Source organism: Rana temporaria, chromosome 5, assembly GCF_905171775.1.
Source record: "Rana temporaria chromosome 5, aRanTem1.1, whole genome shotgun sequence".
Classification (NCBI taxonomy): domain Eukaryota; kingdom Metazoa; phylum Chordata; class Amphibia; order Anura; family Ranidae; genus Rana; species Rana temporaria.
In genome coordinates this window covers 305,563,853-305,586,206 of record NC_053493.1, presented here as the reverse complement: position 1 = coordinate 305,586,206, position 22,354 = coordinate 305,563,853, and the positions used below count along the sequence as shown (strand labels likewise).

Sequence of the window (22,354 nt, the reverse complement as noted above, 5' to 3'; positions counted from 1 at the left end):
AGGGCCCAGAGGTCCTGGATGGCAACCCCCCTTTTTTTGTAATTTATTTTTCTTAAAAAAAAAAAATGGTGTGTGTATATATATATATATATATATATATATATATATATATATATATATATGTATTTTTTTAAAGGGCCCAGAGGTCCCCAGATGGCAACCCCCTTTTTTTAAAATAAATACATTTAAATATATATTTTTTTATATATATATATTTTTCTTTTTATTAAAGGGCCCAGACAGAGGACCCCAGGGCCCCAGATGGCTACCCACTTTTTTATATATATTTTTCTTTATTTCTTATTTTTTTGTAAAGGCCCCCCGCTTCTCAATTCGTGGCAGCCTCCCCGCTTCTCCATTCCATTTCAGGCGGCAGCACCCCCTCCCCCCCCGGTTCTTCTCCAGGGGGCCCATTCCTGAAGCTGTGTAAGAGGCCCCATAATTCCTGATGGCTGCCCTGTTAAGAGCACAGAGTAGCCCCGAACCTCTTCTTCTGCTGTCCCCTGTCATTGATCTTGGCTCCACCTCTTCTGTGTCTGCCCCATAGCAAACGCATGCTATGGGGGCAGACGTGTGGACTTAATCCCAGACTGGTCTGTGTGCGTCCATTGACACACATAGGGTGACTCAGACCCACCCCTCCCACTCACTGCTCACAGGATTTTACTGACTGCAGCAGGATCCAATGGCTCTCACTGTTCTCAGCCAAGCACGTGAGCAGAGAGAAAGGAAAGAAGACTGGCAGACGGGCACATCGCTGGATTAATATAGGAATTAGGTATGTATTTGGGGAGGGAGAAGGGCACAGCAAATGGCAAAATGTTTTTCACCTTAATGCAGGGAATGCATTATGGTAAAAAAACATTTTACCTTTAGAACCACTAAAAGCAGAGATGAATATTCGTAAACTTTAGTAAAATAGGGGAAAGGCCCATTTGACCTGTATTGTACATTGCACTAGAAGGACTCACTTTTTTCAGATAAGACAATATACACGTACTGTACATTGTATGTAGTTTGACTGTATATTTAGCCTATTATAACACTGTAAAAGCAGAACTCTAGGCAAGCAGCTATACACAGTGAGATGTCTAGCCTGTTAAAAGATTCATATTTCTGTTCAGCCAATTGTGTGTTCCAGGTAACCCTGCCAGACACAAAGGCCAGTTCGGTGAACTCACTTTTCTCAGCTGCAGTTAAATGATTTTTGATCTTCAACCGGCCCTCCAATTACACACTGTTCCATTCATTGCTTTTTACCCCCACTAGTGGCTGAAGAGCGGGTTACATACGCCCAAAAAGCGGCGTTGACGACACGCACTGCAGGTGCTTTGGCAGCGGTGCCCATTCATTTCAATGGGCAGGGGTGGTGGAGGAGCAGTGTATACATCCTATGCATTAAGGTGAAAAAACTTCTGTCACTGAGCAGCCTCACAGCCCCCCGGGCTTCTGCCACTGTATTTATTTTAAGACTATGTTGTAAAAATCTAAAGATCTAAATATGTTTATATTATTTATTTTATGTCTTATTGTGTTACCATGGAACTGAAAGTAAAACTATAGGCAAAAAAAAAATTCATTTTGGATGGAGCATGGGAGGGATATCACTTTTTTTATTCACCATCTGTGTGCCATTTTGGAGATTTTCCTTTGTTTCCTGTCCCATATCCAAACAGGAAGTGAGAGGAAATCCCTGCAAATAAAGGGAAATTTTTGGGGACCCCCCGGTCACCAGAACTAGTGTCCCTATTGGAAGATTTCCCTTCTATTACTTTTCTGGGATAACCCAAAATTTGGGATTTTCTTTTGCTTTCACATTCAATGATAATGGTAAAAGGGACAAATAGAGAGGGTGAATCTCCTTAACGGGGGCACAGATAGCAAAAAAAATTGACAGGCGTTCTAATGCATCTCCATTCTATTCAATCCAAAAAAAGTTTTACCTTTAGTTATACTTTAAGTCAAATCGTTCATCAGTTTTTGAGAGAGGATTGCCATCCCCACTGACCCACTGATGCCCTGTACACACGATCGGTTTGTCTGATGAAAACAGACCGATGGATTTTTTATCAGATATCCGACGAAGCTGACTTTCATCAGTCTTGCCTACACACCATCGGTTAAAAATCGGATCGTGTCCAACGCGGTGACGTAAAACACAACGACGTGCTGAGAAAAATGAAGTTCAATGCTTCCGAGCATGCGTCGACTTGATTCTGAGCATGCATGGATTTTTGACCGATGGATTTCCCAACAGACGATTGTTTTTTTCTATCGTTTTTTTAACCATAAGAAGAATTTAAAACAGGTTCTATTTTTTTTTCACCGATGGGAAAAAAAACAATGGGGCCCACACACGATCGGTTCGTCCGATGAAAACGGTCCATCGGTCCGTTTTCATCAGACAAACCGATCGTGTGTACAGGGCATGAGAGTTGTCCCAAACTGCCAAAGATTGGATTCCTCTCACTTCTTATCCCTAAAACACCTGTTTGTGGATGGGGGGTCAGTGACAACTGTCCCTTGACTTCATACAGATTTCTCTGCTCTGTTATAAAAACCCCAGGTGCCAGTATTTACCCGAAGACCGTAGAGTAATCATTCAGAAAAATCTATTCAGAACAGTAGATCATCTCTGAGGCTGGCCATCCAGGCGGTGTCTTCAGAAATCATATTGTGGTCATAGTCACGCAATAATTTCCTGATTCAATCATTATCAAATGAATAGGGCAAAGATTGTCTTGTGTCTATTGATTGTAGACAGGTAGTGATTAAAGTTGCCCAAGTTGGGAAGGTGCAAGTTAAAGTGATATTAAGGCATTTTTTTTTTTTTTAATAACAAACATGTCATACTTACCTGCTCTGTGTAATGGTTTTGCACAGGGCAGCCTAGATCCATCTTCTCTCAGGTCCCTCGTTGGTGCTCCTGGCCCCTCCCTCCCTCAGCACCCATCCTGAGCCATTGCTCTGTATGTCCATTCTGACATAGAGCTGTGGCTCGGCCCTGCCCGCTCTCTCTCCTCATTGGCTCACTGACTTTGATTGACAGCAGCGGGAGCCACTGGCATGAGAAGCTGCTCAGGTAAGTATTAGGGGGGCTGCTGCACACAGAAGGTTTTTTATCTCAATGCATAAATTAATTAAGAAAAACCTTCTGCCTTTAAAACCACTTTGATTGCGTTTCCCAGGTTTATCTTGGCGGGTTTCTTTGGGCACGACCCCCCACCCCTAGTCCTGTGTGCTTTAAGAAGGACAGAGGCCCAGACCCTAGGGCTCTCTGCCTGGCTTAGTTCTGGTTGGTTCTGTCCTACTAAGGTGTTGCCGATGCCAGAGACTTGATTTCCAGTGCCATGCAGAGGTCGGAGTTCAAAACAATCCATTGAAATAACCCGCATGGACTCTTTCCTATGCAGGTATGCTGGGGAAGCCACAAGCCTGAGTTAGGGACTAGGGATGATAGGGAAATGACTGTGCTTTATTTTGGACTGTGGTCTGTATATGTCATGTTAATTTATTTAAGTAAAGCATTTGAAACGTTGCCTTTGCCTGGTCTGAAGTTACTCAAGGATAAGGGGTATAATTCAAGTAACCATCACGTATAGTTCCAGCTCGGGTTACTAAACACATCAGAGTATGAAGATAATGGTATAGAAGTTCATACAGTGTGAAGATACAGTAGTTACCAAGGGTAATGAAGGTCTCCCTAGCAAGCATGTTCATGTGACAGGTGAGATAGATGCTTGCAGTGAGATTTTGTCGGCATTCCTTCAGCAGCGATCTGTCTCCTATAGCAATGGGAGCAGATCTGCATCACCGAGGCCCTCAGCCTGTGTGCAGAAAAGAAAGAGTTAAGTGAAGTGCACGCATGGCGTCACGCTAGGTGCACGGCGAAACTCCATACCATTACTGTAAATGAGGTAGCAGTGATACGCTGGACAGGTGAAGAGAGGACACTGTCTCTGTGTGTCCCTCCTAAATGCAAAAGTGACTGTGGTGATGTACAGTAACATTGAAAGAATTTATTAGAGATCAGTCAACAGTTCCAGTAAAGGTACCCCCCTGTGTAAGACAGTGACCCTATCCAAAGTGAATAGTGTAGCCCAGAAAAACCCACCCAGGGGCGGACCTCTCATGTGACCCTTGCTTGGCGCCCAACGAGGAGGGAAATGTGAAGGACATGATGACCAACCACCCCATCTACCCTACATGGTGACCTAAAGGAACCCAAACAGCGCACTCGTTGTTCGTCTGCTGCAATGGCTGACGATACTTGTAGTTCATTCAGTGAGTGAATGATGGAGCTGCGTGGGCCTGTTTATAAATTGTGACAGCGGGTGCAGGAATAAGATCCTGGGGGGGCGGAGGTGCTGAACTGTAACATGTTACACCCCAAATAAAGGTGTAACATGTTACAAATGTGAACGTATCCTCTAATGTTTCATGTAAAATCCACTACATGATTACTGTTATGTTATCCTTAGTGCACAGAGCAATGTTTGCAGAGGTGGGCTGAGTATACCGTCAGGGGCGGTATGCTTCTCTATTGCGTTACAAGTATGTTTCAACCATCTTTCTGTACTTTATTGTTCTATTTAAAAATCTGTTATACAATCACTGTTCCTGTTATGTCACTCTTAGGCCTCATACACATGGTCGGTCCAAACCGATGAAAACGGACTGAAGTTCAGTTTCATCGGTCAAAAATCGCACGTGTATACGCCCCATCTGTCTTTTGTCCTTCGGTCCAAAAAAAGAGAACTTGCTTTAAAATCGAACCGATGGACGGCTGACCGATAGGTCAAAACCGATGGTTAGTACACAAAAGCATCAGTTCAAAACTCGCGCATGCTCAGAATCAAATCGACGCATGCTTGGAAGCATTAAACACAGTTTTTTTCAGCACGTCGTGTGTTTTACGTCATCGCGTTCTGACCCGATCGTTTTTTTTTAAAACAATGGTGTGTACGCACCTCAGACCATCAGTCTGCTTCAGCGGTGAACCGATGAAAACGGTCCTTCGGACCGTTCTCATCTGATGGACTGATCGTGTGTACGCGGCCTTAGTAACAGAGAAACTTTTACAAAGGTGGGCTGTTGAGTATTCCGCCAGTGGCAGCGTTCTTCTCCATTGATCTCCAGAGAAAAGCGTGTTCCACCTCAATATAGACTGATAAATACAAAGCATCTCTGTCTTATACCTTTAAGTCCACTTATATACATCTATGAATGTCTGCATTCACCCATCATATGGGTTTTGGTTTACAAGGCATAATTCCTGCCACTGACACTAAAGCCCTGTACACACGATCAGAATATAGAACAAAAAATACTGCTTTCCAAGCGATTGTACAATAATCTGAGCGTTAGTACACAGCTTTTGTCCGAAATTTTCCAAAGGACAAACACAAATATTTTTCTTTACGATACCAGATTGTACGATTTTCATTTAATCAGTACAGTTGTCATCCAAAAATACAATAGGAATACATTACATCACTTGCAAACTTTTATTTTGTCGTATGAGAATTTTTGTACTTTAATAACCTAATCGTTTTCGATATGGAGACTAGCATGCAAAAAAAAAAAACAGACGACCATCTGTCCAATAATCTTATTGTGTGTACTAAGCTTAAAGTGAATGTAAACCCGAAAACTTTTTTTTTTTATGTCACAATATAAAGTATAAGATTTCCTATCATCTGTGCCCAGCTTTGCCACACAGAGTTAATCCAGCTCTGAGAAATCCTCTTTTATTGATCAGTGAAATAAAACGGACTTACAGAGAAAAACCTTAGTCCGTTCCGCCCCCTTGCTGTGAGTGACAGGTTATTTACATATCTCATGCACAAGCCTGGAGACAGGTATTATTTTTTAATTCCCACCCCCACTCCCTTTCTGAAGTCATGTGGTTACTTTTTCTGGATTTAGACTGGATGTTTGTGATCATAGCAGAATTTAGTGTAAGGAATACACAGGAAAAAATGCATGTTGACAAGGGGAGTGTAGAGGAGGGTGTGGAGTCTACTGACATCACGACTCCACCCACAGAGCTCCAGACAACAGATCCACCCACAGAATCTGCAGTTTTTCAGTTCTTATAACAGACAGAGGGGTAAGACAGGTAAGGATACATGCAGGAGGCATGTATATCCTTATAGATAAGAACTATGGCAGTAGTTTAGAAAGGATGAGAGTGGGTTTACATCCACTTTAAGGAAGAGGCATTATTAACAATGGGGCACGATTCCCTCCCCTAATATTAATAATGAGACTCTATTCCCTCCCCTGATAGCAAAAACAGGGCACCATTCCTCCCACTAATCCAAAGATGGGGTATTTTTTACTCCCATTAACGTAAGGGAGTTTTTTTACTCACACTGGCCACAGTCCGGCCCCCCAAAGTCCGAAGGACAGTAAACTAACCCTTTTTTTAGAAATTTTATAGACCCCTGTTATAGAGTGTCACTTGAGAGACATCTTGGAGCCTACTGGGGCAAGAGAACAGTTCACCAGGTGCTTCTGCATGAAAGAGACCTTCTATATACTGGTACTCTTAGCCACCATCCAAGTAAGGGATATGCTGGAGCCAAGAGGATGAGGGGCTGCTGACATCACATCCAAAATGGTGGAGCCCAGCATTAGTCTGAAAGCTTTTGCAATTGTACACAAAGACTTCTACAGCAGGGGTCTCTGAACTTTGTAAATAAAGGGCCATTTAACTGTCCTTCAGACTTACCTTAAAGCGGGGGTTCACCCAAAAAAAAATGTTAACATTACATCCAGCATACTAAGGATATTTACTGTATGCAGGTCATTTTTTTTCTCAGTACATACCATTGTTATATTGTTTTTTGTCCAGGGCTTCCGGGTTCTGATGACTGGTTCCGGAAATAGCCGAGCTGCGAGTCGCAGCTGCGCCCGCCGTGTAGAGCTGACTGCGAAGGGCGCCGTATAGTGCCGACTCGCAGCTCGGCTATTTCCGGAAATCTGGTGAAGCGCGTTGTGCGACAGGGGAACTGTTTCACAAGCCGTCAATCATGTAATCCAAGAATAGGAACGCCCAGTCCTGCAGTCATCAGAACCCTGAGGCAGGGATAGGAACGCCCAGTCCCGCAGTCATTAGAACCCGGAAGCCCTGGATAAAATCAGAATATAATGGTATGTACGGAGGAAAAAAAAAAAAGACCTGCATACAGTAAATTTCCTTAGTATGCTGGCTCTAATGTTAGAAATGTGTTTTTAGGGTGAACCCCCGCTTTAAGGAGGGCCAGACTGTGGCCATTGCAAGTAGAAAAGGTCCTGACATCAGTGGGAATAAACAATGCCTCATCTTTGGTATCAGTGGGAGAAATAGTGCCCCATCTTTGGTGCCGTGAGAGGAATTGTGCCCTATCGTTGCTGTCATTGAGGGGAATCATGCCCCATCGATATTGTCATTAGGCTCCATTCTTGGTGTCATTGGGAGGAATCATGCCCCATCGATATTGTCATTCGGCACCATTCTTTGTGTCATTGGGAGGAATCATGCCCCATCGATATTGTCATTAAGTTCCATTGTTGGTGTCATTGGGAGGAATTGTGCCCCATCGTCTATGTCAGAGGTCTCCAAACTTTGGCCCTCCAGTTGTTCAGGAACTATCATTGGGGGGAATTCTGCCCCTTCATTGGTGTCAGTGAGGGGGAAGTATGTCCCATTGTTGGTATCAGTAAATTAAAATAGTGCCCCAAGGGCCAGATAAAGGCAAGCAAAGGGCCATTGAGCAACAGTTTGGAGACCACTGTTAACAAAATCTTTCAAATGCATTAAATGACCAAATAAATCTTTTAGGAAGATCTTTGTTGAAATAAATGATCTGGCTACAGGGGGCCAGATTCACAAAAGGGATACGACTGCATTTCTCCTGATACGCCGTTGTATCCCTGTTTCTATCTATGCGACTGATTCATAGAATCAGTTACGCATAGATATCCCTAAGATCCGACAGGTGTAATAGTTTTACACTGTCGGATCTTAGGATGCAGTACCGCGGCCGCCGCTGGGGGGAGTTTGTGTCGTAAACCAGCGTCGGGTATGCAAATTAGGAGTTACGGCGATCCACGAAGCTTTTTCCCGTCGTTACGTCGCCGCGAGTGTTAGTTTGCCGTTGCAAAGATAGGGCACCTTTTACAAAGTGGAAAATTACTCCACCATGTAAAAGTATACCCGTCTTTCCCGCGTCGCTTTTGAATATTTTAAAAAAAAAAACTTTTTCCCGGCGCAAGTCTTTTTTTCACGTTGCGATTTACAAAACGTTGGCACGTCGTAATTTCGCGCAAAGCACGTCGGGAAATTTGCGTCGGGAGCATGCGCAGTATGTCCGCCTAATTTAAATGGTACCCGCCCCATTTGAATTGGCCCGCCTTGTGCTGGACGGATTTACGATACACCGCCGCAAATTTCCAGATAAGTGCTTTGTGGATCGGGCACTTAGACAGAAAATTTGCGGCGGTGTAACATAAATCGGTTACGTTACGCTGCGCCCGGGCTACGTGAATCTGGCCCAGGGTCTCTTTCATGGCCATTTTTTTTTTGTCATACGCCCAGCTTGCCTAAATACTTCTCTCAATATGGGTATTGGATGGCAGATTCCGAGTGGCATAAAAGCCTGCAGTATATTCAGCCCAGCATTGGAAGGTTTCAGTACAAAGAAGCATGCCTTGTCTTCAGGAAAACTTAGCTTCACTGTAATCTCTACCAGTATTGATGTGTACGTATCCCCTGATATTTTTTGATGTTCGGAAATAATCAGGACAAAATGCATGGAACTTCTTCAATCTCTTTTGTAATTCTGCATGGTTGAACATTTGAAATGAGTTTGTGCCTTAGCCCGAGGCAGCGATTCAGACTTGATTGGGGTAAATCAGCTTCCTTGTGCTTATTTTTCTATACGTCACCAAGCCAGAGGAATAAAAAATGGATATCTATATATCTATATAAATAAATATATATGGTGAAACGTGCCAAACCGTCACACTTGCCTTGATGAGACAGCGGGTGATCCTTATCAACAAGTTGCACGACCTTAGTCCGGTGACAATGTCAGGTCAACTTTGGGCAAGCGGAACGAGAGACGCGTACATCTAAATACAAATAATAAAAAAAAAAGAAACAACCAACAATCCTTATAATTATCATCATCTGCTGCTTTTCTCTCTTCTGGCAAGAAACACTCCATCCATTTGCAGAAATCGCCTGGGGAAACCTTACATCAAAACTAATCACAACGATTAAAATCAGCTTTTCTGTGCAAGAGGAGAGTAATAAGCAAGTTGGAGGCTGGAGACTGTGAGAGAGGAAATAAAAGCAGGAACAATACATGCTACATGCTAAACAACATAAAAAAAAGATATATATATCTATATGTCATATTGTCAAAAAAGAAAAAAGAAAAGAAAGGGGTCTATCTGCTGGTGAGCCAGGCTAATTTCATTTCATTTTTATTCTGGAGATTGATTTAGACTTGGAGGTAGAGGCATGAGCTAATTGTATCCTGATCCTTGCCTTGAGGGGTTTCAAAGCCCTGGAGCAACTATTCTCTGTATTTTGTTCTCTCTACCTTAGCCAAGCTATTGCATTTCTCTCTGGTGTAGCGAGCAGAGCAGATCGCTAGAAGAAATCAGGAGGAAGAGAAAGAAATAAAAGAGGGCAGAAAATAAAGGAGAGAAAGGGGGAAGTTGGCAGCCCACACTTTGGCTTTTTCATGTTTCAGGTAAGATCTGACGCTTTCAGCTTTGCTATTATTTGCTATGGCTGGGGACTTTAGGGCGCAACTTGCTTTTACGCATGTGCCAGGTTCCTGGATAATCTTCTTTTTTTTTTTTCCTCCTCTCCTTTCATCGTCAGCACTTCCTTGCTGCACTCAGATGGGGAAAGGCAGCGATCGGTGTGTGTGTGTGTCGGGATTGGAGGGGTCGGGGGGACCGATCTGGAGTCATGGTGGGATGATGTCCGGTGCTGTGATCGCTGTGTTGTGTCTATCAGATCCATGCTGTCTGTGTGTGTGTGTGTGGCCGATGTCTGTGCTGGAACAGCTCTCCAACTTTCCTCCTCCCATCTCACCTCTAGCCTCTCATCTCTTTCTCTGAAGGACGCCATTGTCTTGCTGCAGATTGTGCCCGGGGGGTATAAAGGGGGCTTTTCCCTGTTGGCAGGCGGCTGGACGGCTCTTCCGGGGAGGTGTGCTGGCGGCCCCCCTCCTCCCTACAAAGGGTTAATGGCCGTCTTTATTACATTTCACCGCAGACCAGACAACACCGACGGGCCGCCTGTGTGTGTGTGTGTGTGTGTATGTGTGTGTATGGGGGGAATGGAGGCTGCACTTCCTGCAGGGGACTGTAGAGGGCGGTGGGTGCCTGTCTGCTGGGAGATACATCAAAGTCATGGCAGTGCCCTGTCTGCCTGGCATCTGTGTGTTCAACTTGCAGGGGATGGGAGTTCTTTCCTGGGTCGCCTTTTTTCTTAATTAGCTGTACAGTATATATATATGTATATACTCACACACATATTTATATATATATATATATACACACACACTCACACACACATATTTATATATTTACACATATCTATGTGTGTGTGTTCGTGTGTATATATATATATATATATATATATATATATATATACACACGCACACATATATATATATATATATATATATATATATATATATATATATATACATACTGTATTTATTGGCATATAACCCTCACTTTTTTACCCTCAAAATAGAGGGTAAACTGTGCCTGCGTGTTATACGCAGGGGGAGTTGGAAAGTTTTTTTCCTGAAACGTCCCTCTTAAAGTTAGGGTGCGTGTTATACGCCGATAAATACGGTACATACATATACACACACACATGTATACATACACGCGCACACACACACACATACATATATATATATATATATATATATTCACACATATATATATATATATATATATATATATATATATATATATATATATATATGTATAATTATTAAGGAGAAACTACTGTGTGTAGGTATCCAGAATGAGTTGCTGTCATCCCAATTGTCCGTTTGTATCAGTGTATGTAAACATAATGTTGCTATAGCATGGGACACAATCATATCTCCTTCTATTAAAGTTTTTTATTTATTTATTTGTGTTTACAGTTTGTGTTTTATGATCTCTGTACTATTTGTTTGTTTTCGCTTATATAATGTTGTCACGGTCTGCAGCATCTTTCAGAATATATAGAATTAACCCAGTACCAGGATATGAGCAAAATGCATCAGGAAATATACCCCTCCCCCTCTCACCAAATAAAAATTGGGCACTAATCTGTATGCTTACCCCCTAAGAAGACTTTTCACACTGAGGAGTTTTTTAGGCGTTTTAGCACCTAACTACCGCCTGAAAACCTCCTGCTTTCACTATGAGGGGATGTGCTGGCGGGACCGCTCCAAAAGTCCTGCTAGCAGCATCTTTGGAGCGGTGTGTTTACCGCTCCTTCCCATTGAAAACAATGGGACACCGCGGCTATACCGCCAGCAATGCGCCTCTGCAGAGGTGCATTGCGGGAGGTATTAACCCTTTTTCGGCCGCTAGCGGGGGTTAAAACCACACCGCTAGCGGGCGAATACAGCCGCAATTCCGCGGTTATTGCAACGGTATAGCGCCGCCACCGCACCTCCCGCCGCAGTGTGAAAGGGGCCTAAGCATTAAAGTTTTTTTATTTATTTATTTGTTTGTGTTTTATGATCTCTGTTCTATTTGTTTGTTTCACTTATATAATGTTGTCACGGTTTGCAGCATCTTTTAGAATACATAGAATTACCCCAGTACTGGGGTATGAGCAAAATCAGCATCAGCAACCCCCCCCCCCCCACCACCACCAAATAAAAAATGGGCACTAATCTGTGTGCTTACCCCCTAAGCATTAAAGTTTTTTAATTTATTTGTATTTACAGTTTGTGTTTTATAATCTCTGTACTATTTGTTTCTCTTATATTAGTGATGGCGAACCTTGGCACCCCAGATGTTTTGGAACTATATTTCCCATGATGCTCACCTACACTGCAGTGTAGGTGAGCATCATGGGAAATGTAGTTCCCAAACATCTGGGATGCTAAGGTTCGTCATCACTGTCTTATATAATGTTGTCATGATCTGTAACATCTTTCAGAATACATAGAATCACCCACATTACATCTGCCCCATGCCAAGTCCACTTGCCCTCTGGAAGATTTAGCCCCTTCATGACTATTTTTTTGCTAGGGTATGAGCATTATGTATCAGCCACCCTCACCCCCCAAATAAAAAGTCTGTGTGCATACCCCCTAAGCACAAATTCCCTCTCTTCTCAGTACAAATCGGCCCCCCAGCACAAATATTTTGCCCCTCCAACCCCTAAATTCCCCTCCAGCACAAATGCCCCACCACAAAAAAAATGGGCACTAATCTGCATACATACCCCCTAAGCACAAATTCCCTCTCCTCGCAGTACAAATCGCCTGCCCTGATGAAATTCCCAGCACACATCTTTGGCCCTTCCATCCCCTAAATGCTCCCAGCACCAATGCTCCACCACAAAAAAAAAAAATGGGTACTAATCTGCATGCTTACCACCTAAGCATAAATTCCACCTCCTTCCAGTACAAATCGCCCCCCCTGATAAACTCTTGTCTACCAGCACAAATCTTTGGCCCCTCCACCCCCAAAATCCCCCCAGCACAAATGCCCCCCACCAAAAGAAATCATCTCCCCTCCTCTGTAATGATGTCATGGTCTGCAGCATTTTTCATAATATATAGAATCACACCATTACGTCTGCCATGCCCCATTCCGCTTGCCCTTCGGAAGGTTGACCCCCCCCCCTCCTTCATGGTCAGCCATTTTTTGCAATACAGCACACTACAAATACAGTTACTTTACCTGACAATTGCACTGTCATGCAACGCTGTACATAAATGAAATGATGGGATATTTTTTTTTTTACTAGTAATGGCAGCAATCAGCGACTTATAGCGTAACTGCGATATTGCAATGGGGGACCAGTGACACTAATGCAGTGATCAGTGCTAAAAATCTGCACTGTCACTGTACTATTGACACTGGCTGGGAAGGGGTTAACATCAGGGGCAATCCAAGGCTTAACTGTGTGACTAGCCAGTGTTTTTTTTACAGCGTACAAGGTGCTTTTACTAGAGAAAGGCATAGATCCATGTCCCTGCTTTGCCGGAGCACAGGATCCAAGCCTTCCCTACTGACAGAACAATGATCTGCCTTGTTTACTTAGGAAGACTGTCGTTCTGCCTCTTTGCTGGATGATTGGCAGGTGCGGGTTGATATCGATCAGCTCTGGCTGTGTATAATCACGGAGGGAGCGGGCCACCGGCAGCACGCCCCCAACCCAGAAGTGTCGGATCACATACTAGGTACGTGATCCAGCGCGGCAGTGCCACCTTGCCACCTTATATTTAAGTTAGATGGCCGGCAAGTGGTCAAGGTGAAACTACTATGTGTAGGTATCTAAAATCAGGTGCTTTCATCACAAGTTGTCTGTTTGTATCAGTGTATGTAAACATAATGTTTCTATAGCATGGGACACAATCATATCTCCTTCTATTAAAGTTATTTATTTATTTATGTATTTGTATTTACAGTTTGTGTTTTCTTATCTCTGTACTATATGTTTGTTTCGCTTATATAATGTTGTCATGGTCTTTCAGAATACATAGAATCACCCCAGTACCGGGGTATGAGCAAAATGCATCAGAAAAAATCCCCCCCCCCCAAATAAAAATTGGGCACTAATCGGTATGCTTACCCCCTATGCATAAATCCCCTTATCTCCCAGTACAAATTGGCCCCCCTGATGAAACCCCCCTCCCAGCACAAGTCTTTGTGCCCTCCATCCCCTAAATCCCCACAGCATAAATACCCCCCATCCCCTACCATGCTGCAGCTCAGTTTCAGGGTCTTGGCAATCTTCGTATATCCTATGCCATCTTTATTTAGAGCAACAAGGGAAAATGGCTAATTGGGACCAATTTCTGACATTTTCACTTAGGGGTGTACTCACTTTTGTTGCCAACGGTTTAGACATTAATGGTTGTGTGTTGAGTTATTTTAAGGGGGATAGAAAATAGACACTGTTATACAAGCTGTACACCCACTACTTTACATGAAAAGATATAATAAATATTTACAAAAATGTGAGAGGTGTCCTCACTTTTGTGAGATACTGTGTATTGTACATTCACATTCATAGCCTTTGGAGGCACTCTGAAATTTCTCAGTTTGGTGTGTATTGCTAAAGAGTTTTTTTTGTTGTTTTTTTTGGAGGGTACACACAGCCAATCAGCACTGTCCAGACAGATGGTTAGGGGTCATGCAGCCTCACAGGACAGTCAGAGGAAAAATGATAACTCCTCCTACACACTTTAACCAGTGCTAGGCCAGACACTAATAGAAGTATACTGCTGCATTTCCATGTTCTGTGTACTGTGGGAGACCAAATATAGTGAATGCAGGGCCCTGGGTTTAGTAACACTTTAAAACGGTTGTATAGTCAAAATGTTTTATTTTTTTGTTACCTGTAAGGCAAAAGGCATAATGAGCTAGTATGCACCGCATACTAGCTCATTATGAAATACTTACCTTAGAACAAGGCATTGGTAACTCACCTGGTAGCTGACATGTTGCCTTGGTGTGTCTTCTGGGTATCGAGGCTCCAGCGCTGTGAGTGGCTGGAGCCGCGATGTCATCACTCCCGCGCACACGCGTGGGAGACTTATTTTCTGCAAGGTCCGGCGTCTGCCGGGCCTTTAGCCGAGAATCCCCTGTGCGCATGCACCGCTGCAGTCAGCGGCTCATTGCGAGGGGAATATCTCCTAAACCGTAAAGGTAAAGTAAAAAAAAAAAACACTATACAACCACTTTAAGGGAAAACATTGATAAATAGACCCCACAATCACCTAGGCTAGGTAGGTGCACCCTGGTCACACTGGATGGGTTTGTAAGGCTCACTTAGAATAAAGCAAGCCGTACATGGATCAAAATGTGGCTGGTTTAGCAGTGACCGGCCGAATTTCGATCCATGTATGGGCAGGGAGGTTGCACAGAATTTTTTATTTTATTTTCTTGCCTGGAGTGGGGGTTTAATTACTTGATGGAATTCAATACATAAAGGAAAATGGCCGGTAACAATGCCAAGGGTTATTTGTGGCTTTTTCATTTGTGTGATCAGCCAATTTACACCAATGAGTACAGATCACACCGTGACTTAAAAGTGCATATGTTATAGGAACGGCAATAGGAGGTGACATATAAATCTGTATGAGATCTGTACCCAGGCAATGGTCACCAAGGTTTATCAGGCATTATATACTACACTGTGTCTCCACTATTTATAAACTCAGTGTGCTATTGTTACATTTATTGTTACAATGTAATCTTTTCAGATTACACACTAAAAACAAAATGCTACCTTTAGCATACTGTTTCTAAAACTCATGACAACTGCCATTCTTTAGATTTGAAGCCCAAACATTCGAGTCTTGTCATACAGAACGTTGTGCTGATCTTCTGATGTGGCCGTATCATAAAGCTCATAATGGGAAAAATGTTCAGTATCCTTGAAATCGGACATTTGAGCATTTATTCCATGTAACCTATATTGAAAGTGAGACTACAGACACTAGTTTTTTTGTTGCTGTTTTGGCTAGTGTATAGAAGGTTAAGACCCTTTGTCAGGTTTTAATGCTCCCTCCTTAACCTCACTTCTTGTTCCAATGACAGAGGTTAGAAGTTAGGTGACATTTCTGCAACAGGGATACAGAGAACAATAAAAACCCTATAATAGGGATTAAAGTATACCCTAAAGGCAAACATTATTTTTAGTTTTGAATAGAGTGGAGAGGGATTAGATCCCCTGCCAGGTTTTTTTTGTGGTCTGTGTCAATATTAGGGAGATTCATCCTCTCTACCGTATATGTCCTGATGACCATTATTACCAAACGTGAGAGAAAATCCCAAAATTTGAATGGCCACGAGAATAGGGATAGCCGGGAAATCTTCCAATAGGAACACTGGTTCTGGTGACTATGAGGGATTTGTTCCACTTTGAAAAAAATTCCTCTCACTTAAGCTTCGTACACACGGCCGGTTCTCCTGATGGGAAAACTGCGAGGAGAGCTTTTGGCTGGGAATCCTGGCCGTGTGTATGCTCCTCGCAGTTTTTCCGATGGGAAAACTGCCCAAAAACCACCAGACAAAAAAAGAGAACCAGCTCTCTTTTTTCCCGCCGGGAAAACCGACAGACTTTTGCCCAGTGTTTTTTGGCAGTTTTCCTATGGGACAAACTGTGATGGAGCATACACACACGGCCGGGATTCCCGACCAAAGCTCCATCGCAGTTTTCCTGTCGGGGAAAACCTCTCGTGTGTAGGGGAAAGACTGACCGAGCAGGTTCTCGGCTTTCCCCTCGGGATTCCCGACAGAAATCCTGCACGTGTGTACGGGGCATTACTGTTGTGGCTTTGGGACATGAAATAAAGGAACATTTTGGTAGGCGCCTCCTTCAGACGTTTGTGCAATAATCTTTTTTTTTTTGTTTAACATATAACATATAACAGATTTAACAAAGTTCTTGGGAATGTTTAACCACTTGATGAGCGCCGTACGTATATAAACATCCTTTCAGCAAGTTGTTATAACAAGCTAATGACCGCAGTGGTTCCCAGGCTCTCCCGTTCCTCCGAGGAGGTCAGAACCATAGTAAAAGGCCAGGCTGGTTAAACACTTAGGCCTTGTACACACGAGCAGACATGTCCGATGAAAACGGTCTGCGGAGCTTTTGGTCTGATGTGTGTACACACCATCAGACCAAAATCCCCGCGGACAGAGAACGCGGTGACGTATAAGACACCGACGTTCTCTAACACGCGAGTTCAATCCTTCCACGCATGCGTCGAATCAATTCGACGCATGCGCGGGATTTCGGGCCGCTGGTTATACGTCATAACCAGCGAACATGTCCGATGAGTCGTACTAACCATCGGACATGTTTCCAGCGGACAAGTTTCTTAGCATGCTAAGAAACTTTTGTCCACTGGAAACCTGTCCGCTAGGCCTGGAAAACTGTCCGCTAGGCCCTACACACGGTCGGACATGTCCGCGGAAACTGGTCCGCGGACCAGTCCGGTCGTGTATACGAGGCCTAAGAAGATGGAGGAATATCTGTTTCTCAATCTCCTCTGTGACTAAGTTGGAAGCAACAATGATTTCATGACTTCCGGTTTCAGAGTTGTCATTCCCTGGCTGCTACAGCAGAGCTGTTACAGTTTGAGATTTGTTCCCCTAGTGTTTGTGTAGAAGTTTATACCAGGCACGTTTTGATAGCTTCTTGGTCATCACAGTGTAATTTCTTTTGATCTGTTTCCTGCATGTGTATTTGAAAGTTTTAATACACACTGGTGGACTCCACTTAACTAATTAAGCAACAGTTGGTTGCACCAAAAAAAATTGGGTCCATTCACACCGGGGTTAAAATATACTAAATGTGACAGCGGGTGATGCATAAAAACTCCCCCACGTGCCTGGGATCTCCATCCCCATGACTAAGCTCCAAGGGGCGGATCGAAACGCGAGTCCAGGCTGAGGTTGCCACTTGCTACTTGGAACGATATGGATGTTCAGTCACTGGGACATCTTCCTTCATACTGAGCTATCTTAGGAGGTGGGACGGGCTCCCTCCTTACCAGCACTCCCATCGAGGGAATTTAAGGATTCATACCATCTTCAGTGAGCCTGAGTGGCACACAATACAGGTCTCTTGGGTCATAATGTGGGTAAAGCCAGCCTACCGTGCTTCCAATAAAGCACATCTGTTACTTTTCCTGGTTTTGCCAAAGTACATGTTCACTTTAAAGAAGGTGTGCATGTTTATAATTAAAGTGTTGCTTTTCCTACTTGGTTAGACCATGCCTTTTTTCCGAGGGCTTCCCTGAGGTTGTCAGGAGTATGTGCAAATAAACAAGAAGTCCTCAGAGGGAGAAGTGAGAAAGGATAGATAGATAGCAGGTTGTGTTGATACATAAGGGAAGGCATCTTCATCAACCCATAGATATACCCGCAGTTTACTCATTTCCTGCAGGCAAACATATCATAGCCGTTGGCTGTTTCTGATTCCAGAGGCAATCACAGGCTTTACAGATTTCCAGCATGAAATATCTATGTTTTTGAACACCTTGATAATACAATTTTATTTGCAAATTTTCTTTAATTCTTTCATAACATTATTTCTATTTTCTAGGTTTTTAAAATCAATAGAGAGGTATGGTTAAGGTACAATCCAGTCAACACTGACAGTAAAGTTTTTGAATACCTGCCATTTGTTCGATGATTCTGTTTTTGTCTAGACATAACTAGAGAGCATCTCTGTCCACCACCTGAAGGCAGTTGGTTGCACCAGAATTTATTTAGGTGTTTAATAGTAGGGGGGTGGATACTGCAGTCCAGACTTAATTTTTTATACATAATTTTTAAAACTGTAGAGGACCTTGACATTATGGAATAGGTTGTATTGTGTATATTTTCGTTAAATCTTTAATTAAAGAATTTCCGAACATTTCTGAGCTTCCAAAAGCAGGGGGTGGGGATCTGATATCACACCCAACGCTGTATCCTGGCCTAGGCCAACAAGCCCCAGGCCTAGGGCAGCACTTTGCAGGGGGACAGTCCGAAAAGAGTCCCCGCCGGCTTGCGCTACACTGTTAGGCAAATCAGTCTAGCGCCCCATAAATCGCTGCACTGCTTTTGGTATGCAAGCGGCTGGCATTCCATAACTGTGGGGGGGGGGGGGGCGCCGCTTATAATTTTGACTGTCCTAACATCTTGGACCACAAACCTTCCTCACTGTGCTATATGTTTCTGCTCCACCCTCTGGCATTGTTATATATTCTTTGTCCTCTCCATAAAATTATCAGAAATTTGTGCTTAAAGTAGAACCCTGGGCAACACAATTATTTATTTATTTTGGATAGAGTAAGGGAGGGTTATAACCCCTGTCAGTTTACTTATTACCATCCCTGTCCTATTGCAGAGATTTCCCTTCACTTTCTGCCCCATAGCCAAACAGGAAGTGAGAGGAAATCTATGCAAATTAAGGAAATCCATTGCCCCCAGGCCCTCCAAACTAGTGTCCCCACTCAAAAATTTCAGGGCGGGTCTTAAACAGCAAAGGGTGTGGCCTTGACAGGAAGGGGTGCATCATATTTAAATTAGGGGGTGCACAAGTTTAGTCAGGCCTAGGGCAGCACAAAACCTAAATACACTACTGATCACACCCCACATAGAGCAGAGCGCTAAGTGTAGTCTCCACCAGAAAGGAGTGAAGGTGCCCCCCCTCCTTTACAGAGTCTCATAGGGAAACATGCACAGCTGAGGCTGTCAATCACATGCTGTTTTCTGGGGGGAATGGGGAACGTCTCCAAACATTGCTTGGTGTTGGCATAGATTTTCAGAAGTGCAGATAGCAGAGGAATGACAGAGCAGACAGATATCACACTTTGGGTTGAGACAGATGCACTTTATAGGATATACTTTGTTCATTTTTCATTTTAGGGGTTTACAACCACTTTAATATAGTTTCATAGAGTTCTGTTTAAGGTATAATCCTGTTAGCATTGACATTACAGCTTTTAAATGCTTACCAAAAGTACTGCCATTTGTCCGGTGCTCAAGTTTTGTCTAGACGTAGCTAAAGAGAACCTGTCTATTTAATCCCTTTTTTTATTAATCAGGTCACCTGGGAACCAATTATATACTTGGCTTTCTGTAATACACACAAACACACCCACTACAGGCTGCATCACTTACAGGGAGCAAGATTTCTCAATGTGTTAGTTAATGAGATGGTTTACAAGCTACCTTCAGATCAAACCTCCCCTTGGAAGTTTAAACCTGATTGATGATATAGTAAAAAAAAAAAAAGATGAAGAAACACATATCAGGCTGCAGAGAGAAGATTCTCCTACTGTTTATGCAAGAAGCTGTATAGGATCTGACTGCACTACTACAGAGAACTCTTTCTAACAAAATATTTTTTAACAAGCATGCAAGTTTGAATTCAACAATCAATTTTGCTCTCTAATTCACCCAAGGCATGCTGGAAGTGGTTGTAAAGTAGTTTTTAAGCTTGCAAATGTTTCCTGATCCAACCATTGATGCCTGGATTAGCAAACATTTCCTATTGTCTGTGGTCAGCCTTAGATGACAGTGTTATCCTCCTTTAGGATGCCTCATCTTCACAGTATAGTATATGAAACAGTTTCCAACATCACTTCTGTTCTGTTCTCTACAATGTACTACCACTCACCAGCTGATAAGCTCCCGCCATGCCCTTACTGATATTCCTGGTGCCATCTGTCTACCTTATAGTGCCAACAGTCTTGCTTGCAGTGTACACGTTAGGGCAAAATTAAAAAAACTTATGAAGTACACCTCTCTAAAAAAATGTACATTCCCCCATGTATTATCCCTTTAAAAAACAGTGCTTCTCTGATCTTGTTTGAACATACAGCATAGTGCCTAAACAGCATTATCAGTCCTGCCTGCTGGACTACAGAATTCCACTTGTCCCCGTGCCTCATATGAACATTAATACCTTGATTTCTTTCCTAGCAAAAGAATGCTGATGTCTGGTTGGGAAGGATCTTGTGGGATCAGGGCTGGGACAAGGATAGGGCAGAAGGGACACAAGACCCGGGCACACTGTTATAATGTGGAGCAGGGAGGCACCCAGTACGGTTGTTAGTGCCAGTCACCTATCAACTGCGTGTGTAGGTAGAAATGTATGAGAACGATGCCCAGCAACAGACTGAGACCACCTGCTCCTCCACAGATTACTCTCAGCAGTGCCATCTGATTCTCACTTTCATCACTTTTGTTAAAGGGGTGTTACATACTGCAGCTGTTGACTTTTAATAAATGTAGACTTACCTGTCCTGCAATCCCTCAAAGTCGGCACCGCAGCTGATGTTTTCCATCAGCTGTCGGATGCTGCCGTCGCCATTGCGGGTAAGGGAACCCGGCAGTGTAGCCTTACGGCTACACTATACTGCGCATGCGCGAGGCCCGCTCCTCTCTCCTATTAGCCTGGCGGCCAGGGGAGGAGGATGAGGAGGGAGCCCCGCGGTGACGTCACGGCCGGACTCCCAGAAGTGTTTCTCAACCTTTTGTCAGTCAAGACACCCTTTAAAAATATGTACAATCTCGAGGCACCCCATTCTAAAATTTAAAAAATGAAACTAATGTCTCGTTTCCACTGAGCGGATCAGTTCGGAATGGTACGCTATTTTGGGTGTTTTCATTATGAAAGTGTGCCATAAAACCGCCCCGTACCGCACCATTCTGGGTCCTGCTTCAGATGTTGGGCCATAGAAAATGGAACGGTTCGGTTAGGGCGGAGATACAATACATTCCAATGATTGGTGGACACACTAGGCATTTTTTCTAAACCCTGTATGGCCCCTGACGGTCCGACTTGCAGTGGAAATGCTCACCAGAATAGACCGGACCATTCTAACCGTTCCAAACTGTACCGACCCGAACCGTTCCGCTCAGTGGAAACGAGGCATAATAGTTTTATGTAACATAGCAACATCCACACATGCAGGACACCCAACGTGACATATTCTTCCAAAGCATATACACCTTTGCACAGTGGTACTTGACTAGTAGTGCCATATTTCTCTTGCTCACTCGGGTAATGTAAGCCCATTGCTAATGGAGAGGGACAGGAGGTGGGCAAACCAAGATGCCATGCAGGCACCTGACGTAATCCTTATCAATTGATGATGTCATTAGTTGTTAAGACACCGATGGCTGGAAGGTTGCAATTGTGCACAATAAAAGCTTGTGACTTTGTGTAACTAAAAAGGCAGGCTTGGTCCACCTGCTAGCTTATATACAATTTTTGGGCAATTTGTAGGCATTTTGCCAAGGCACCCCTGATGAAACCTGAAGGCCCCCCAAGATGCCTGGCACAGTGGTTGAAAAAGTCTGCTCTAGACCCCCTGGTTGTCTAGATTGTGCAAAAAGGAGGGATTGGGAGGAGGGATTTGCGTTTGATTTGTGTTGCAGGGAGGGGGAGCTGAGAGGTGGAAGAAGTGGATTTGTGCTCAGGGGATGATCATTTTTACAAGAGGGGGACATTTTTGGGGAGGAAGAGGTATTGTGCTAGGAGAAGAAGAGGATTTATGCTGGAAAGAGGAATGGGGGGGGGGGGTACGTTAGAAGGGGAGATGGATTTTATGTGGGTGGTGTGTGCCTATAGGGAGAAGGATTT

The 22,354-nt window shown here is 43.5% G+C and overlaps 1 protein-coding gene across 1 annotated transcript in view; it reads left to right on the top strand.

Moving 5' to 3' along the window:
* The first annotated feature begins 9,608 nt into the window (after positions 1–9,608).
* The window catches only part of KCTD1 (potassium channel tetramerization domain containing 1), a 197,095-nt gene continuing 184,349 nt past the window's right edge, over positions 9,609–22,354 (top strand). The window contains exon 1 of the mRNA XM_040354098.1: positions 9,609–9,749. Within this exon, the coding sequence (XP_040210032.1) occupies positions 9,741–9,749 (9 nt within the window). The 5' untranslated portion in view covers positions 9,609–9,740. The remainder of the gene's footprint in view (positions 9,750–22,354) is intronic.